The 18,238-nt window shown below is 40.0% G+C and overlaps 1 protein-coding gene across 2 annotated transcripts in view; it reads right to left on the reverse strand.

Annotated features, from left to right (window-relative positions):
- Positions 1–18,238, reverse strand: part of ALDH9A1 (aldehyde dehydrogenase 9 family member A1) — a 35,030-nt gene that overhangs the window by 14,335 nt on the left and 2,457 nt on the right. For both annotated transcript variants that reach the window (XM_018570392.1, XM_018570391.1), the window contains exons 2-6: positions 17,126–17,313; positions 14,999–15,144; positions 7,368–7,497; positions 4,546–4,680; positions 458–654 (exon numbers count right to left, since the gene is read on the reverse strand). In XM_018570392.1, coding sequence (XP_018425894.1) covers positions 458–654; positions 4,546–4,680; positions 7,368–7,497; positions 14,999–15,144; positions 17,126–17,306 — 789 coding nt within the window. In that variant the 5' untranslated portion in view covers positions 17,307–17,313. The remainder of the gene's footprint in view (positions 1–457; positions 655–4,545; positions 4,681–7,367; positions 7,498–14,998; positions 15,145–17,125; positions 17,314–18,238) is intronic.

The raw sequence follows: 18,238 nt of genomic DNA on the forward strand, positions 1-18,238 counted from the left end.
GTTTTAATTTTTTTTTTTTGCATTCTGAAAAAAAAAAAAAAAAAAAAAAAAAAAAAAGATAGATCCCTCTATCCACGCTAAAGAATGAGGATGAACAAACCCCCACCTTGTATATTGTATTCTGGCATTGGTGCCGGCTACTGTCAGAATATCCGACATGATCCTTCGACAAAAGTCAATCTAATAAATGACGTCTGTCGAGGAGAAATGGTCCCCAACAGATCAAATCTCAGCCAATTCCTGATGAAATTCGCACCGTGTACCCAGCTTTAGTCTGCTCCAGTTTGGGTTGCAAGATATAAAGGAGTAAAACAATAAAGCACTAAAATGCAAAAGAAACAGGTACCCTTAAACAGTGGAACTATTCCACATCAATATAAAAAAGGCAACGTTAAATAAAATGAAAAACAAACAGTAAAGGATTTTGACTTTTTTTTTTAGCGCTGCATTGATTCACCTTTGAGCCAGTGGGAACACTGCCAGTGAAGGATACTTTTGCCACATCTGGGTGCTTACAGAGGAATTCTCCAGTAGCAGCCCCCCCTTGCACCACATTGAAGAGACCCGGTGGGCCTCCTGCCTCTCTGAAGATTTCAGCCAGCAAAACTACAGTTATTGGAGTGAAGGGAGAAGGCTTGTACACCATGGCATTTCCTAAAAAAACAACATTACAAAATATATATCTTTAGCAACCAGCAGGTGTACATTAAAAAGATATAACTTCAGTTCTACAAACATTAAACATGCAAAAGGAACAGTATCCAATAACATTAAATCTCTTTAAACTAAATGATGATGGTGGAGACATTTTGTAACATACAAGCCAAAAAAGCGTTTTTGTACATTCATAACCTATCTAAAGTAAAAAAATAATACTAAAATACATTCTAACAATGCAGATTAAACAGTCAAAGATTACAAGTGAACGGAGAGTACAAGGCACATCCCCACTATGTGCATAGTAACACAGAATTTAATTAGTCTTGTAGCCAAATTGAGGGATACAGGAAGTTATTAACTGCCAGCTACAGAAGGCGTGGACACTGGCAAACACACACCCCATAAGCAAGCGAAGGATAACCCCTCCTACAACCGGCATGCCTCAGTTTTGAAGCAAGCAATGCTAAGAGCATGAATGCATACACACATAGGGGTGGGGCATGTGTCCCTCAATGGACTGTTCTAAAGCCAGTTACTAACCAATGTCCGAAGAGAACACCTGATGAGGCCGAATCCCTGATCTGGTAAGGGGAGCAACGCCTGATGCCCTAACCGATAAAGAATTTCTCAATGGAGGAAATACACTAATCATAGACTAAAGTGTGAAGCTGGTCAACCTAATCCACCAAAAGGGTTGAATGTACAACCATTTCCCACAGGAAAAAAACCTGACAACCTGAACCACAAAGAGGAAAAAGAGCCCACTCGAAGGAATTAGAGCTTGAAAGAGAACTTAAATCTACTAATAGACCAGAACCAGTCTACCAGAAAAAAAAAGAGCCTAAGTCTCTACTCAGCTGATCCCATAAGGATCCAGAGGACTAGAAACTGTCTAGAGAAAAAGCTGCCAAGCAGACATTTACCTCATCAAGTCACAAACTATCAGGGAAAACAAAATTCAATCTTACAAAGTCAGGCTGGTCAGGATGAAGTACATGGGAAAAAAAACAATACAACAGTAAGTCGTGAAGGGAAGGTAGACTACCTCACTGGAGAAAGAAGACTGCCACCTGGCAGAGTGGAAGACCGATTTCAACCCACCCATCAGCAAGGAGTCACCCCTGGGCAAAGCCCTCAGCTAAAAAGCTTCTGAAAACCCTTGTATATTCCAGAGACTCGAAGTCTCACCGGTGAAAAACTGCTCTGGACTCCCCAATGCTCCCCTAATGCTAGTGGAACTCCGTGAGGAGAACAGAGTCTCGTGAGCGTCTCCTCGATCTCTATCTGTTACATCCACAGCAGCTATTCAATCAAGGACTGTCAGTCCATGTTGATGCTTTTACATACTGCCTTATTTGGGAGTATATTTTGGTTTACTCTTTTATTGAATAAAAAGGTTTTACCTTCACCAGGAAAGACCCCTGGTTGTTTTTTGTTTTTCTGGTGAAAACATTTGCCCGAGTTGAATTAGAGAAAGGACCACCAGAGAGGTACACCTCTTGAGTCTGCAAGGCATACAAGGAGGAAACCTGAGACCCAGTGATGCAGATCCCACAAGGTGCTTGGATCAATCCCTGCTGCTGCCAGAGGGTTCCTGTGCTAGAAAACTGGCTTGTTCAGCATGCAGATGAATCAGGTCCTGCAATGCAGGATCAGAAATTCGGAGCCAATCTCAGTGCCTGCACAGCTCCCCCATGTCCAGATGTAGGAAGCTGGGAGGAATGGATCTGCTGAAGACCGTATTTCATGGTTAAACGTGGAACAAAGTAGCCGGAATTTAAGCACAAAAAAAGGTCTATTCAATTCAAGACCCCCCAGTACATTTCTTGACAAAGGAAGTACATCATGATGCAGGCCAATGGTATTTGTATCTGGCGAACTGTCCAGGGAATGATCCAGTGAGGTAGAAGAAACCACCTGTTCGGGGATCTTCAAAATGTAGATTTGGAGATGGTTTTCTACTGGCATGACCTTCCAAAGGGTTAAAAAGGATTAAACTAGCAAATATATATTTATTAAGTTAGACTTTCCCAGATGAGAAGAAAATCTCTATCTTCTTAGGACACTAGCAAAAAAACTGAGGCATGCCAGGTGTAGGGGAGTTACTCTGGGCTGGCTAAAAAAAATTCTGTTTCCTAGTATCCAATCCTTCTGTAGGCAGCAGTAAAACCACACAGTTAATTGCTTCCTGTGTCCCTAAATGGATGAGAAAAAAACAAAAAACTATAAAAGCTTATTGGAGCCAACTTAAGCATTTATAAAATCAAGTTTTGCATCACAAGTATTTCTTAAAGATCCCTTTCTTTATTTTGTCCAGTTTATGATAAATGTATGGGACAGCTTGTATTTACTTGGATAGGCCTGGCAATTGTACCCTGGTAGGCTAAGGCGGTGTTATAGGGAGAGCTAACTCAGTCTCCTTTATAATCTGTTTAGTATGCTGAACAAGCAATTAACACAACCATTTATAAGAGGTGCTAAATATTTTTTGTAATGCAATGCAGTGTCTACAAATATGTTCATTACGTTGCATTATTGCAGCTATCCTAATTTTAGGTGAATGAAAGTATAAGCTCTAGCAGACAGTGTTGCTTGTGTAACCAGCAATAGCTGTGAATGAAGGAGATTCCAAGAAGACACGGTAAATCCGGCTGTCAAAATTACTGCCCCACTGCAAAAGTAACTTTATTTTCACTGGGTTTCAGATTTTATGTAGACCTATATCTGAAATCTTAACATAAAACTGCTGGAATGGATTAATAAAGAGTAATAGACTAAAAGGAGGGGGGGGATACTTTCACAATGCAAATTCCGTGTTAAGTTCATTCCGTGTTAAGTTCCCTTTTGTGCTGGTGACAAATCTGAAGGCTTAGGCACTTGGTCACATAATCGCCTCTGTAGGGGAGGATCAGGATTCATGGGAAACTACAGACAGAAAAGGGGAGCAAGCATAGCTGACTTGCTTTTAAAGCTGCACATTTTAGGACTGTCATCCTTGACCTAGATTTTAAAACCTAAAGGAATTTCTAACTTGGGACAAACATGGAGGACAAGAGATAACACTTTTTAGACTTGAGGCCCATTCACACCACTTAACTGTGTAACTTTACATGCATCAGTGCGCTGCAGTGCCATTCATTTTGAAAAGTACCCCAAGATACAGTGCAGTGCTCTGTGGCCCATGACACTACCATGTGTTGCGAGATGTGCTGCGTTACCAAAATTGCAGATTTGACTTTTAAACACTTGTGGTGCATTGCGAAACCAATTTTAAAAAATGGGTAGTCTTAATGCAACGCATGTTGGCACACGACATAGCGCTCATGACTTAAAACACTCCACAACTGATCGCCCTGGTGTGAATGCTCCCTTAACGAACTGCATGCTCATTTCAGGTCAGTAATATAGCAAGTGGTTGAGGTAGGATCTGAATTCTGACCCTTGAGCATGCCTCTATCAAAACAAAAACCACAAGGGAAACTCCCATATTTCTCAGAGGTTTACATATATATTGGCTGTTAAATATCATGTAACCAAATAACAAGAAATCCTGAAGCAGCAATTTCTACAGCCTTTTACCCCAGGAAAAAATAGTCATATAGCTTTATGTTAACTTTTGAGTATGAGTGCAGTTTAAAATAGCCTCGAGAAAATGAAGATTGCAGTGCAAGTATGTTACAAGCTGAAAAAGGGATTTAGGCTTGAAAGACACTTCATAGCAGAACCCTTAGATTCTTTACCTAGGCTTTAGGATATAGGATACGTTTCTTTAAACGCACAGAAAAAAAAATAATTCTTAAAAATAGTGTGTTAAAGGGAATGCTGACGTGTTTGGTTCACATGAAGTTAAATTTTAAATAGGTTAATTTTATGCAGTACACATACCACAAGCAAGAGCTGGTCCAGACTTCCAGCATGCAATTTGGAAAGGATAATTCCAAGCACCAATCCCAACACAAACTCCAAGAGGTTCCCTCCTTGTGTAAGCAAATGATCCTCCAGGAAGCTGCACATGCTGACCTAGATAGGGGGGAAAACGCATCAAAAACATATTAAATTGGAAGAAAACATTTTTTTCTACAAAGCAGCTCCTAGATGGATGTACAGTTGTAACTACAGCATTAAAAAAATGAAAATGCAACATGTGGGAGCGCTCACTACAGTATGACGTCAATCTAAAGCCAAAATGTTTGTTTTGTTTTAGTGTGGAACAGATAGACCCTCCAACAGGTTTTTCTTGCCATTTGTGCGCCCACAGGTGAGATTCACTCTCTCGGTTTGTCTTGATGACCATCATCACTGGGACTGAAAGCGAGACATAATCCAAAATTCTGATCATCACTGGAACGGGTATAGAGGGGAAGTCTTCCAATGGGGACACTTGTTGCATTAACCAACTGAAATCTTATGCTTAATTGTAATATGTATTCAGACCATAAAAACACAAAGAACCTCTAAAGTAGTTTTACTAATATATTGCCAGGTAAAATGACAATCTGTATGCATTCCAATATTAAGTACTTTCAATTCTTTCCAGGGGGGGGCCACAGGCATGCTAGAAGGTTAAGTAACTTAACACAAGATGGCTCCCAAGCTTCTGTAGGACTATTGTAGGGGCATTGGACTTTATATTGACAGGGTCAAAATTCTAATAAGCCCAGTCTATAAAAGACGAGGCAATATACTTGCCTTTTCGGTAAGCTGCTGATCCTTAGAAGCTGCAGGTATTTGACAATGAATACTTGCTCCTACTGCTGCATGCTGTGGTACTTCCTAAACCTCACTATAGGACATACAAACCAGTAGGATGAACCATGTTGTGTGGTAGGGAGAGTAGGCATTTGACCCACCCAAAGTGTTGAATACCTGCAGCTGCTGGAAATCTTTATTGTGGCAGCGTTACAACTCACAGCCCACCAGAAAGTTTATATTGCATCTTCTTTTAGGAGCTGGGCTTATTTGAATTTTTACTATGTTCTGCACTTGCTTGCCCTGATCCCACCTAATGAACCTTACTACTGGCACTTCTCTGTAATGAGTGGTATAACTAATAATAATTCGTAGGAGTAGAAAAGTAACATACTAGAAAAAATGGATGGTAGTCCTCTTTGCATAGAGGAATTCCCTGGGTCGTACATGGGACTAAAGCTGAAAAGCATGCACCCAGGAGGTGCCCAATATACAATTATTACAATATATATTTTGTCAACAGATTCACTTTAGCATAAATTAAATATTTGATGTTAGTATTTCAGGTGTATTTCCTCTTTTGCAGACACATTTGAGAAACTCCCACTACGCATTTGTTATGTGTTCCCCTTTCAGGCAGCATACCTATAAATAAATTTAAAAATGTTTTAGGGACAGATTGGTCTAAAAATGCATTAACGTACAGTGTACTATCCAAGCCTTGAGATCTCGAAACCTTTGTTAGGACGGAGTGTGAATGAATCTAGTTTACAACTTATAATAGAGATCTGCCAGCACAGTACAGACAGGAATAATTATGATAAAACATAACGCCGCAGCACCCTCCTTAAACAGGAACTTTACCCTCATCTTCATAACAAAGGCACCTTTAGAAATGTTTAGTAATAACAATCTACAAACAAATACTTCTAGATAATTGCCTGCTTTGTATTCTTTTCATACCTCTTTCTCCCCATTCTTCTCACAACGGCCATTTTTTACTAAGGGCAGATGAATCCATCACCCTTTACTTCCTGGAACTCTGGCACACGTGACTAGGACATGTGACCATACACATCATCTCAGGGGAGGAAAATGCCTTTTCCTGAGATCTCATGAGATTGCAGATGAGATTTCCCAGCAATGCTCTGCTGATGTAACCTTCGCAGGATGCAACACTTGGGCACATTACATCATTTGTGCCAAAGAGAACCAGGAAGTAGAAAAACTGTAATTGAAAGTAAAATAAAACTAATGTTTAACTAATGAATGTAGGATGATTTCATATCAGCATGCAGAGCTGCATGCCGATATGATTTTTAGCCAAAGTGGGCATAAGTCCACTTTAAATGTGACACTAAATTCAAGAGTTAAATTTTAAAAATGTATTTAAAGTATCCTGGCTGTTTATGTAGCTAATTTGTGTATCACCAAGATGTAGATCCACAAATCATCTTTAAATTCATATGGACACGGTCATTCTTTCTGGAGGGTGGCAACCTGTGTGTGTTGTAGCCACAACTCCAAGCTCACTCCTGTGATGGACTACAATCTCAATACAAATTAGTAAACTAAACGTGAGATTGTAGTCCATCATGGGAGAGAGCTTGAGGCAGTGACTACTTTACAACACACACAGGGACCATGGGGAACAAAAGTAGCCACCCTCCAGAAGGAAGGACAGTGTCAGCACCGATTCAGAGCCGATATGAGGATCTACAGCTGAGCGATAAAAAAAAAAAAAAAAAGATACATTTTTGTTAATAGTTAAAAAGGTATTTGAATGTATTTTTAAGATTTAATTCTTGATTTTAGTGTCACTTTAAACATTCCATAGAAGGGGAAAACTGCAGTTTTGGCATTTTCAGAAAACAGCAAGCAAAAACAAAAAGCAGCTATTTTATTTATTTATTTTTAACGTTATGCTTTGTAAGGGAACATGTCATTAATATATAGGTATTATTCCAATTTAGCTGCAAACATGTGGAAATAAAAAAAAATAAAGGAAACCATCTTACCAGCCATACTACTAGCCAGTCCAGCATAATATTCCAGTGTCTGCCATGAAATCTCTATGTCCACTCTAGCCTCAAAGATAGATTTCCCATTATTTATTGTTTCCATGGTAGCAAGCTCTTCACTGCGCTCCTATAATGAAAAGTCATAACCAGAGAGTTATTGAACTTTCAGGACAAGATTTATGGATATCTGGAATGCAACAGTTTTGTTGTGTTGATCCTAATATATTTAATTCAAAGTTAGCTCTGAGTTCAATTACCACAGGAAAAAAAAAATCTCCACTTTCCTTCAGGTTTTAAAGTCCGAAATATGTTCTTTTATAAAAAGGGATCCACTGTTTAGTTTTGGAGAAATGAGGGCAGAGTTTAATCCCCAGCCATATCATTACAGCTGATTCAGACAGTGAGCACTTCCAGAGCCAGCTTTCTGCTGTGAGCTAAGCTTCCTTAATCTTCCCTCTATAGTGCATTGGTCAAATATCCTAGAGAAGAATCCACTACTGACAAGTTATATCACCATGCAGAATACTCCATGAAAATATACTGCACAATTCAAAGAGGGGAATCCAAACGTTGGCTGTCACTACCATTCTGGGAGGGGGGGAGAGGTTCTCTGCGTGTCAGGGTCAGACAGCAATATAGATTTGGCAAGGGATCAAAGGATCAAATCCCCTTTAAATTCACCCAATGTTTGAAAAATAAACTGGGAACATTCACTAATTTTAATCTGAGTCTGAAGGAGAACAAGAAAAGTCTGCAATCCGATCATATAGCACTTCAGCAGGATGTGGAAGGTGCCACTGCTGCCGAGGCCAGTCTTGATTTTTCTGCAAGTAAGTATTTAGCAATGCATTTGCTATTTTCAGTAAAAGAACATTTCAAAGCTATCTGAAAACTACAGAGCAGAAGAACAAATCAGCTTCATGTGCATTCTTTCCTAAACTATGGCACAACTTAAACTGTCCCTCAAGGAGCCCTGCATTGCCCTTACAACACCAGTTACATGATAAGATTTGTTAGCCAGGGTTAGTCAAACAGTTAGGGTTCTATAAAACCATGCCCTTGCCTCTGGTTTATCTAGTGCTTACAACTGATGCTCCTAATTGTTTGCTAGCAAGTAACAGGCCATTTTAGACCAAAATTATCCTTATTAAAGTAACATTAAAGTCAAATATTTTTCTCCCCCTCCCCAATCCTGTCGTAGAGACTTACCTTAAATGATGTCTCTTGATCCGATCATCTTCTTTCCAGTAGTTTTCAGCAGTCCCTTTAATGCTGGTACTGGTCTCTGATCCAGCGCTGACTGCTGTGTCTTCTGTGTCCCACGGTGTCTGTCCACGTGCATTGACGTCTATTGAGTCTCTCTTCTCCCGGCTGAAGATCTCTACTGTGCCCACCCCATCATGCTGCTCAGCCACTTGCGAATCTTCAGATCTTCGGACGGGGCGAGCAGCAGAGACAGAAGTAAAACCCTTTTTGATATGTTTTTGCATATATCTACTGCTAGCAAGCAGTAGATATATGCAAAAAAAAAAAAGTTTAATTATACTTTAAGACCTAACAGCCTCTCTTACCAGCTGTGATGGGCAGCTTTGCAAAAGAACAGTCCCAACGTAAAGAGAAAGCAATTTTCCTAGTTCACACCACCGGGTGCTGAAAAATTTAGTACTTTTTATCAGCGCTGTGTGGTGCAATGCAATTAAAAACGCACTGCATCATGCTGAGGCCGACAAAACTAAATACAAATGTCACTTTGAATGAAAGGATACAGTGCGAATCGCTGTTTCCTGCACAGCAACACCACCACTTAAAGAGAGCACACCAGCGTTCTATTGCAGCTGGTGTGAAGGGGCCCTCGGTGTTACCTACAAATACAACATTGTAAGACATAATCTGTAGGATCTTTAGGAGAGTATTAATTAGGGATGTCCCGATACAGATACTAGTATCGGGGCCGATACAGGGCATTTTCACGAGTACTTGTACTGTGAAAATGTCCAGATGCTGAAAGCAGATACTGGCCCATAAAAATTTTAAATCGCGCGCTTGTGGGGTCTTGAAGCAGCCTTCCGGGGATCTGGCAGTAGCTGTCTTTGACTGTGCCTGCCAGGTCCCACGTCTCCTCCTCCTGATTCCTGGTACAAGCACTGCTCGAGGCAGCCCTACACCACAAATACAGCCTCAGAGCTCACTATGCGCCCGTAGAGCGGGCTCAGCACAGCACCTGTCAGCGTGGAGAGATGCAATATGCAGCGCTGGAGAGGCCCAGTAGGCAGCCCTGGTGACATCTATACGCATGCCTGCAGATACTCATTGGCAGCCCTTGTGGGATCTGGACTACAGATCTGTCCAGGCTGCGTACAGGTTCTGTACACAGCCTGGTGGGATCCGTACACAACTTTGGTGAGATTTGTATGGAGCCCGGTGGGATCTGGAGTCCGGATGTCACCTGGCTGTGTCCAGATTCTGAACGCAGCCTTGGTGAGATCTGGACTACATATGTCACCAGGCTGCGTCCAGATTCCAGATCTGTATTTAGCTCTGGTGAGATCTCTATGCAGCCCTGGTGACATCTGTACGCAGCCTGGTGAGAAAGTGCCCTAAAATCATTAGTCTGTATTGTTTTACAAAAAAAGTCACATGTCCTCTTTAAGAAAAAGTATCGGTAATTGGCATCGGCAAGTACCTGAGGGCAAGTACTTGGTCGTGAAAAAGTGGTATTGGGACATCCTCAGTATTAGTGTATTTATGCAATAATATTGAAATTATAATTTATATCTAGGTGACTCCAGATCCATTAATAAATTTTATTATTAGATAGGGGGTGTTTTTAAGTATTTCCTAAAAGTGTTGTGATTGCACAAATATGGGCAGATATGGCATCTGCCCCTTTTTAGCCAATGGACATTTAAAGAGATGTGTGCAATTTTTTTAAATTTGTATTTATGCTCAGAATATTACTTTAAATAGAAGAAGTCTTAAGAATAATGGTTTATTTTTAAATTATTTAAAATTTAAACCTAATACATTTCCCCCCCATTTTAAAATGTGTCAAATTTTAAATTGTCAGTGACTGAAGGGTTCCTAGTAGAAAAGCAAGCAGATGAATGGCAAAATGACAATGAGCAATAAAATTAAAAAATAAAATAAAAAGATAAAAAGTATGATAAACTGGAAAACCAAAATAACAGAAACAATGAAATCCGCAAGGCCATCAGAATAAAATATTTTGTGTCCAGTTTACATTGAAACATACATTTTATATTTTAAAATGACTAAGTCCAGCACTTTAACAATCGTGTAGTTTACGGTCTGGTATGAAATAGTAAGCTATTAAGGGTGTTCAGGCTGTAAAGACTGCTTGATGTTTAACTTTTGGTTTAACCTTATGAGAGTTACAAACCACCAATACACAAAAGTAAATTATGCATACTTTGTCACCAGCCTGGAGGTCAACTTAAAAACTAAAACACAAATAGGTTCTGCTTTAAAGTGAAACTCCAGATTTCTTAAAAAGAAAAAAGGAAGATGAGGTTATCAGTCATTACTTATGGCCATTATACCACTGAAAGAATGCACTGACCTTATTACATAGAGTCCATTATTGATAAATATACTGTAAAAAAAAACAAAAAGTGAAAAAAATGTATGCAAGGGCGATTTTGTTATTTTTATTTTAGTAAGCGAAGTGTTATAGCCTTTGTCCAGTTTTTATTGGTGTGTGTGCCAGCTGCAGAAACTCACCCCCATATTTGCCCTGGTGACCAATGTTAGAGGCAGAAAGTGAGCAGAAAGTCATACATTTTGATCATTGCCATCAGAGCCAGAGGTAAGGAAAAATCCTCCAATTTTTGTGACAGCATTCTAAGATGAGAGTTCCATTCACTTTGGAGAGGCTTCATCATATTTCTTGTTGCATCTCCAGGCAGGAAGTAATGGGACATCAGAGAGCAAAAAAATAACATGCGTTTTTACCCTTCCCTACTCTAAAACGCACAAAAAAATAGCTTTGCATACACTATCATTGCTAGATTAATATTGTAACTTCAGAAGAGCAAAACTACTATACTATTTCTGTAACTAGTCTACAATTATATGTTGTGTATATGTTACTACTCACTAGTAATATGTTGGAAAGCCTTAACAAATCCTCATTAATCACATATCAGTGCTTGGAAGAGTCAGATTTCATCCATTTATTACACATATACGAGTCAAAGCTTCCACTGATCACTGCAAAGTGCTGAAGGAACATGTGCCAAGCATTTTATGTTGGCACTCAAGACCAGTGCAGGATCGTCTTGTGAGATTTGGGCTAATCAGCATTACCTTGAATCTCACCACAATATATTACCTAACTCCTCTTTAGCCGTACATCACGCTCTGCATGTTTGGCGAAGCTCCATCAGCTCACTCGCTGCTGTTCACCCTTATTCTCATGTGACTAGCCGAATGCTGCTAAGCGGCATTGGGCTCTGCTATTCTGCTCGCCTCTGGAGGTAGTAAGCAGAATAGAAAGAAATGTAAACAAAAGAAAAACAAAGTATAGGAAAGGGGGGGGGGGTGTGGGGTTCCCCCCAAAAGTCATACAAGGCCTTAAGGTCTGCTTGGAATTTTGAGGAACCCCCACCCCCAAAAATTGGAAAAAAGTGGGGTCCCCCTAAAATTCCCAACTAGACCCTTGATCCGAGCACAGGCCTGGCAGGGCAGAAAAAGGTCACCCCTGGAAAAGCATCTTGTCCCCGTGCCAATGGGGACAAGGGCCTCTTCTACACAAACCCTTGGCCGTTAAATTGTGGGGGTGCGGGCAGCGGGGCTTATTGACATCATGGTAAAATAGAAAGTCCAGACTTTTAGAATAAAATCCTTTAAATGGAAAAAAATAAAAATACAAAATGGAACCACTGACGCAATCCTAAGGTTAATCACGACATCCAGCGTTGTCCACGACGGTGACGACTCGGCGAAATAAATAAAATAATAATAATTTTTAAAACTATGCATGCTGACCCGACCGCATGCAACAAACTCCCGCCGCAGAATGAAGAATCTGACAGATGCCGGCAAAATATAAAAACAAGAGATCACGGCTGGCTCCGCCCAGCTGTCATTTGCGTGGTGAAAGGTCGGCCGTCCTTTCTCCTTGCTTCGGCTGTCTCAGTCGAGCTGAAGCATATTTGTTGGGCTCGGCTGCTGAAAGGCTCAGGCGGACGAAGCAAGCCAAAGGATCAGCCAAAGCTACAGCTGGATCCTCCAGCTCTTTTGTGTATAACCCCCTTAGTATAATTTGTAACTTCCCGATTTTATGCTGCATGATGGTAAGGATTAAATTCAGTGACGTTCATATTGTTCAGGGGATGGTTGTAATACGAATTCCGGATTTGCTCAAAAACCCAACACTGTCTCTTTACCGGATTTGTTTTAATAGGACAACTTTCACTGCATGCAAGCTGGCGTTGGATAACATTGTTCATTAGGGTTAAAGGGTTCCTTTTTTTCACCGCCTAGTTCCTGGTTTATTCTGCTAGCACAGTTATTATTATTATACAGGATTTACATACCGCCAACAGTTTGTGCAGCGCTTCACAATATAAGGAAGACATTACAATCACAATACAATTGAAGACAAGATGGAAAGGAGCAGTTAAAATAAAAGAGCTGCTGTTAAAGAGACAATGGACCATTTAAGCCATTGGTCGCCCTCAACATATTGAAGAATGGAGAAGTTGATCCTTAGTAAATTAACTGGGCTTCACTGGTCTGTTTGTGACACCATAGGGAACTTTCATGTCCAGTAAGCAGCTACTGATCATTTGCAGGTTCCATGATGGAAAAAGAGACCAAGCTTGTGCCTTTCCAGAGTACTTTGTGTGACAAGTGATATAAGCCATAGTTACCTGCTGTTGTGTTGTGCCTTTATCTTAGCTCTCCTAAAGGGACTAAAAAATACAGGGGTGACACAAGGAACGCCTATCCTTATGGAAATTAAAAATGCACTGAATAAAATTTGTATATTAAAATCTTGTCCACATAAAGTACGATTTTATCTTCACACAGTCCTCGCCGAAAAGACACAACCTCCGTGCATTGTCAAATAAGAGCTGCAAGGGGTTCTTTATCTATCACAATATAAAAAGAGTGGAGACGGGGGCAGCCCTGTCTGGTGCCATGTCTCAAGGGGAAAGAGGAGGGTAAGGAACCATTCACTAACCATGCCACAGGTGTAGCATACAGTAGTTGGACCCATTTCCTGAAAGACACCTCGAATCCAAATTTGTCCATGACTGCCCAAATATATTCCCATTCCACAATATCAAATTCCTTCATGGCATCCAAGGCTAACAAAGCATGATTTCCTGGGGAGTCAATAGGGACCGGAAGATTTAAAAAAGGTCTCCTAAGATTTGTAGCCGTGGAAAGGTTAGGCACCAATAACATTGGAAATCACCTTATTAAGCCTGTTTGCTAGGACCTTAGCCAGAATCTTAACGTCTGTGGATAGAAGAGAAATGGGACGATAAGACTCTGGCAACTGGGGATCCTTGTCTTTCTTTGGGACTACTATAGAGGCCTCCGATTCTTTAGTAACCCTAGATAGATCCAGTTTGCCCACTTTTCTCAGTACAATAATGGACACCTATGTATGAAATATTCTGTTTATTGAGAATTTGATGCAGGAAATAAACACCATGAACAGCAGAGAGAAATGGGCTATGATTTATAATAGTGAGGGATGTTCCCAAGCTCTGGACTATGTCTGGACATCAGTATCTGTCTACATCGTAAGATATAGAGTGCTAGCAAAATCAAGAGCATGTGTGGAATGTAATCATGGTATGCGTAGGAATAACAACGGCTAGAAACCGGCTTAAAAGACCCAAACTTATATTTTCTAAAAAAAAAGCTTGTTGCAATTTTTTATGTCGCAAAATACTTTCAGAAATTGTTCAATTCAATATTTTTAGGAAATTATACACTAAAAGGAATTTTAGTGCATGCAAACAATCTAATACCCAATTTGCTAGGACACAGAGAGGGTGAATTTCCCCAAATGGGATGGGGGGGGGGCGGGGGGAGGGGAACACTAATAGGGCCTCTGACACTTCCTATTTCATTAAAAAAAAAAAAAAAAGATTTTAGATACTTTAAATTAGAAAGGTTTTAATAACTGGATAATAAGGAAACCTTTTTATTTGTGTTATCACAACTGAAACCGATTATTCAGTTCATGAAAAGCAAGTTAATGGTCTGTCCTTGCCTTGGAGGCCACCGACATTCTAAAAGTACATATGGGCAAAACAAAACCCAGTTTCTCATTAAATACGCCAGTCTATTGGTTTCCCCAAATTAATCCCAATTATAAACCTACCCTAAAATGGAAGAACAGCCTATAAAGTGTTATGTTCACCCGTCACTAGGAAAATAGAAAAAAACTAGCCAACTATTTATAATTTAGTGTCCAGCTGTAGTACTGGAGCTCACGCCATACAAAGAAATTCAGTCTGGCCAGTTCTTAATTTGCCTACATGCAATTATTCTACAAAAGTACAAATATAATGACAGCTCTACTGAGATAAAAACAAAAAAATGTATTACTCTATTAGAGTGAGGTCTGGATTCCAATAGCATACCCTAATAATGCGGGCTGCCTCCAACAAGACCCGGCTTCGTTCCATTCCAGATTTCTGGCTCCATATTTTGAAAGCAGCTTTGGCACTTTGAATGGCTTCATTTACCTCTTTCTCTCCAGAGCAAGGAAAAGTTGAAATGACGCGTCCTGTTAAAACAAATTGAAATAATAAAGAGGACAAAAGCAAACAGAACTAGCAGATAGTTTGTTATAAGTCTTCAAACAACACATTCATATATGCAAGTGCCTTTGTGCCTCTGGTATACAGAAAAGCATATTCTAATCTACACCTTTCTAGACAGTCAAATAACCTGCAACAACATTATACAGAAAAAAGATGCACTGAAATGAAAATTTTCAAAACCAAAATGAAACTGAAATGAAAAACAAATGTCAGTCCGAAACCGAAAATGTTTTCTTTCTAACTTTTTCAAATTTTAAATACATTATTTTTAGAAACTTTTATTTTTATGTATTTTTATTAAATATTCATATTTTTTACTTTACTTTTAGGGGCTTCATGGAAATATATGGGTCTAAACAGACCCCTTATATCCCCCTTTTAAAATAGAAAAAGATTGAGAACACAAGTCTTCAATCTCTTTTTCTGCAGCCCTGGTTATAAATGAACAGGAAGCCTCTGTACTCTGTGTTCCTGTTCATTCATAAATTCCCCTCACTATGTCCACAAGTTATCAAAACTGGAGCAGACAAAATCTGGAGCAGCTGTGCATGGCAACCAATTAGCTTCTCTCCTAAGTTTGTTTAGTACAGTTTTAAACTAAATAAAATGATTAGAAAACAACTACTTTGTACACAATTTTGAATATATTGGCTTAACAATATTGACAGTTTTCAGTGCAAATATATCTAAGGCTTTCATTTTTACTGAACTGCAATATCAAATGACTGGATTGCAAGTCATGTGCTGACAGGTAAAAAAATTAAATATTTAACAAATATTGTGAATGTCGGATTTCACAAATCAGACAACCTCAGTGCTGCGTAGGCGCTCAGTAAATTGTATAAAAAAGGTTGCAGAATGATCATTGCGATCATTCTGCAACCTTTTTATGAGCAATGTTCAGCAACTCATTGCACATTATTGATTTTGGTAATGGTGGGCGGTGTGCCCACCATAACCAAAAGCAAGAAGCAGAGTTTATTTAAGGTTAAAGTCTTCTTGTGAACACTAGCAAAAAAATAAATGAAAAAAGCTGCAGACTGCACAACATTATTCTCTTTGCTTATATAACAATAATCTGCTTCTGATTTAAGCCAGGACACTGCACAAGTCAACAACACACCCAGTATTGTCTTTAGCTTACATAACTTCTGCTAGAGACATATTCTGCCTCCGATTACAGCTGAAGCACTGGAGATCTATGCAAAGAGCCTTTTATAAAAAGAAACAAGCTGTAAAACCAAACTTCCTTCCTATATACTGACAACACTTTACACATATAAAAATGAGTGACAACATTAAACTGCATCTTTAACAGGGAAATAGAAGGGACATTGAGGGAAATGTATCAAAAGTGGAGCAGGCAAAATCTTGAGAAGTTGCCCATGACAACCAATCAGCATCTCTCTATTTTGTTCAGTTAAGATTTGAAAATGAAAGAGAAGCCGATTGGTTGTCATGCACAACTGCACCAGACTTTGCCTGCTCCAAAACCCAAAAAAACATTTTTGGCTGGAGTTAAACTTTTAGGATCTGTTCACACCGGATCAACACAGGTAACTGCAAGGACACATACAAAATAATTGTTTTCAATGTGTCCCATATACATACATCACAATGCGGGTGTGATGGTGCACTGCAATAAAATGCACGCATGCTGTATTTTATCGCAGCACACTGGATGCCACCATAGGTCACCACGTGGCAGTGCAGCACCCCACCGTGTATGGACCTGAATGAAGTGTACATGTCACATAATTTTAAAAAGGTAAAAAATGTAAACAGTGACAGCTTGCACTGGCCCGGCCGCTAAAATGCAGCATTGTAGAGGCTCGCCTAGTGTAATTGGGCCCTAAATAAACAAGCAAATTTTGAGAAGAGTTTTACATTTTAAGCTCGGCATAGAAAGGAATACGAGATTCAAACTGGTCCTAAAGTTCTTACCTGTAGATGGTTCATATGCCTGTTCTTCTCCTACAGTGTCTATAGGCTGAACTCTGCTCCCTCCACGATAATTGAGAGGCAGGGAGTTCTGGAAGGTCCCGGTGGTAAGTGTACGACTCATGGCAATTCGGAGCTTTGGAAGTAGCAGCTGAACAAGAGGGCGTGCTAAAAAAAGTTTCATCAACAGCCTGAAAAGAAACAAAAACACAAGTTTAAAATAATGCACGTGTATCTGTTTAAAGTGTGTATCTGGGGAAAAAAACATTAAGATACATGCAAAGTTTTATCCCTATGCTGCAAGAAAAAGAATACCTGCTGATCTGCCAGAAATCCAGGGTGCTTCTTAGGGTAACGGGAGGACACAAACTAGCGTCCTCCCGTTACCCTAAGCTCAGTACACCGCGAGCTAGAGCTCGCGGTATACTGAGACGCCGCACCTGGAGCGGATCCCGACTTAGATGACGGGATCCGCCCAGCTGCGTGAGTGACAGCTGGCTCTACCTACCTAGAGGCAGAGCCAGCTGTACCCGCCCCCTCCCCGTCCGTTCCGCCAGTCAGCGCTGGCAGATCGGAGCGGGGAGAGGGGAATCAAACCCCTCCCCCTGTCACGGCAGAGAGCCGTGACAGGATCGAGAGGTGAGGGAACCTGGTATGTGTTCGCTCACCTCCCGATCTACTGAGCCGACCTGTGACAGTCTCATTGTCACAGGTCGGCTTAGAACTATGAGGTGAGTGGAAATCACTCATCTCATAGTTCTCCTTTAACACTCTTGTTTTAGAGGGTGGGATTCCAGGTTTAATTCTAGGGAAGGGCAATGTTTGGTTGGTTTAATAATAATATTATTAATATTATTGGTGGTTGCCCATAATAGCCAATCAAAATGTTTTTAAAATGTTACATATAATAAGAGTTAGAAACCAATTGGTAGCTCTCATCAGTTACTCTACAGTTCTATTTCTCTTTATCCAATTTTAAAAAGTCATTGCCTTTGGGTTCTCCAGTGATTGCAGGTGCTTCAGCATCTTCCCATAACCCAACTACATGCCTGTAGGTTAGATGGTTACTAATTAAAGTGGTAATAAAGCATGCGTATATGACAGTAAAAAGGGATG

This window comes from Nanorana parkeri, unplaced genomic scaffold (assembly GCF_000935625.1).
Source record: "Nanorana parkeri isolate BGI_ZX_2015 unplaced genomic scaffold, ASM93562v1 scaffold1527, whole genome shotgun sequence".
Lineage (NCBI taxonomy): Eukaryota > Metazoa > Chordata > Amphibia > Anura > Dicroglossidae > Nanorana > Nanorana parkeri.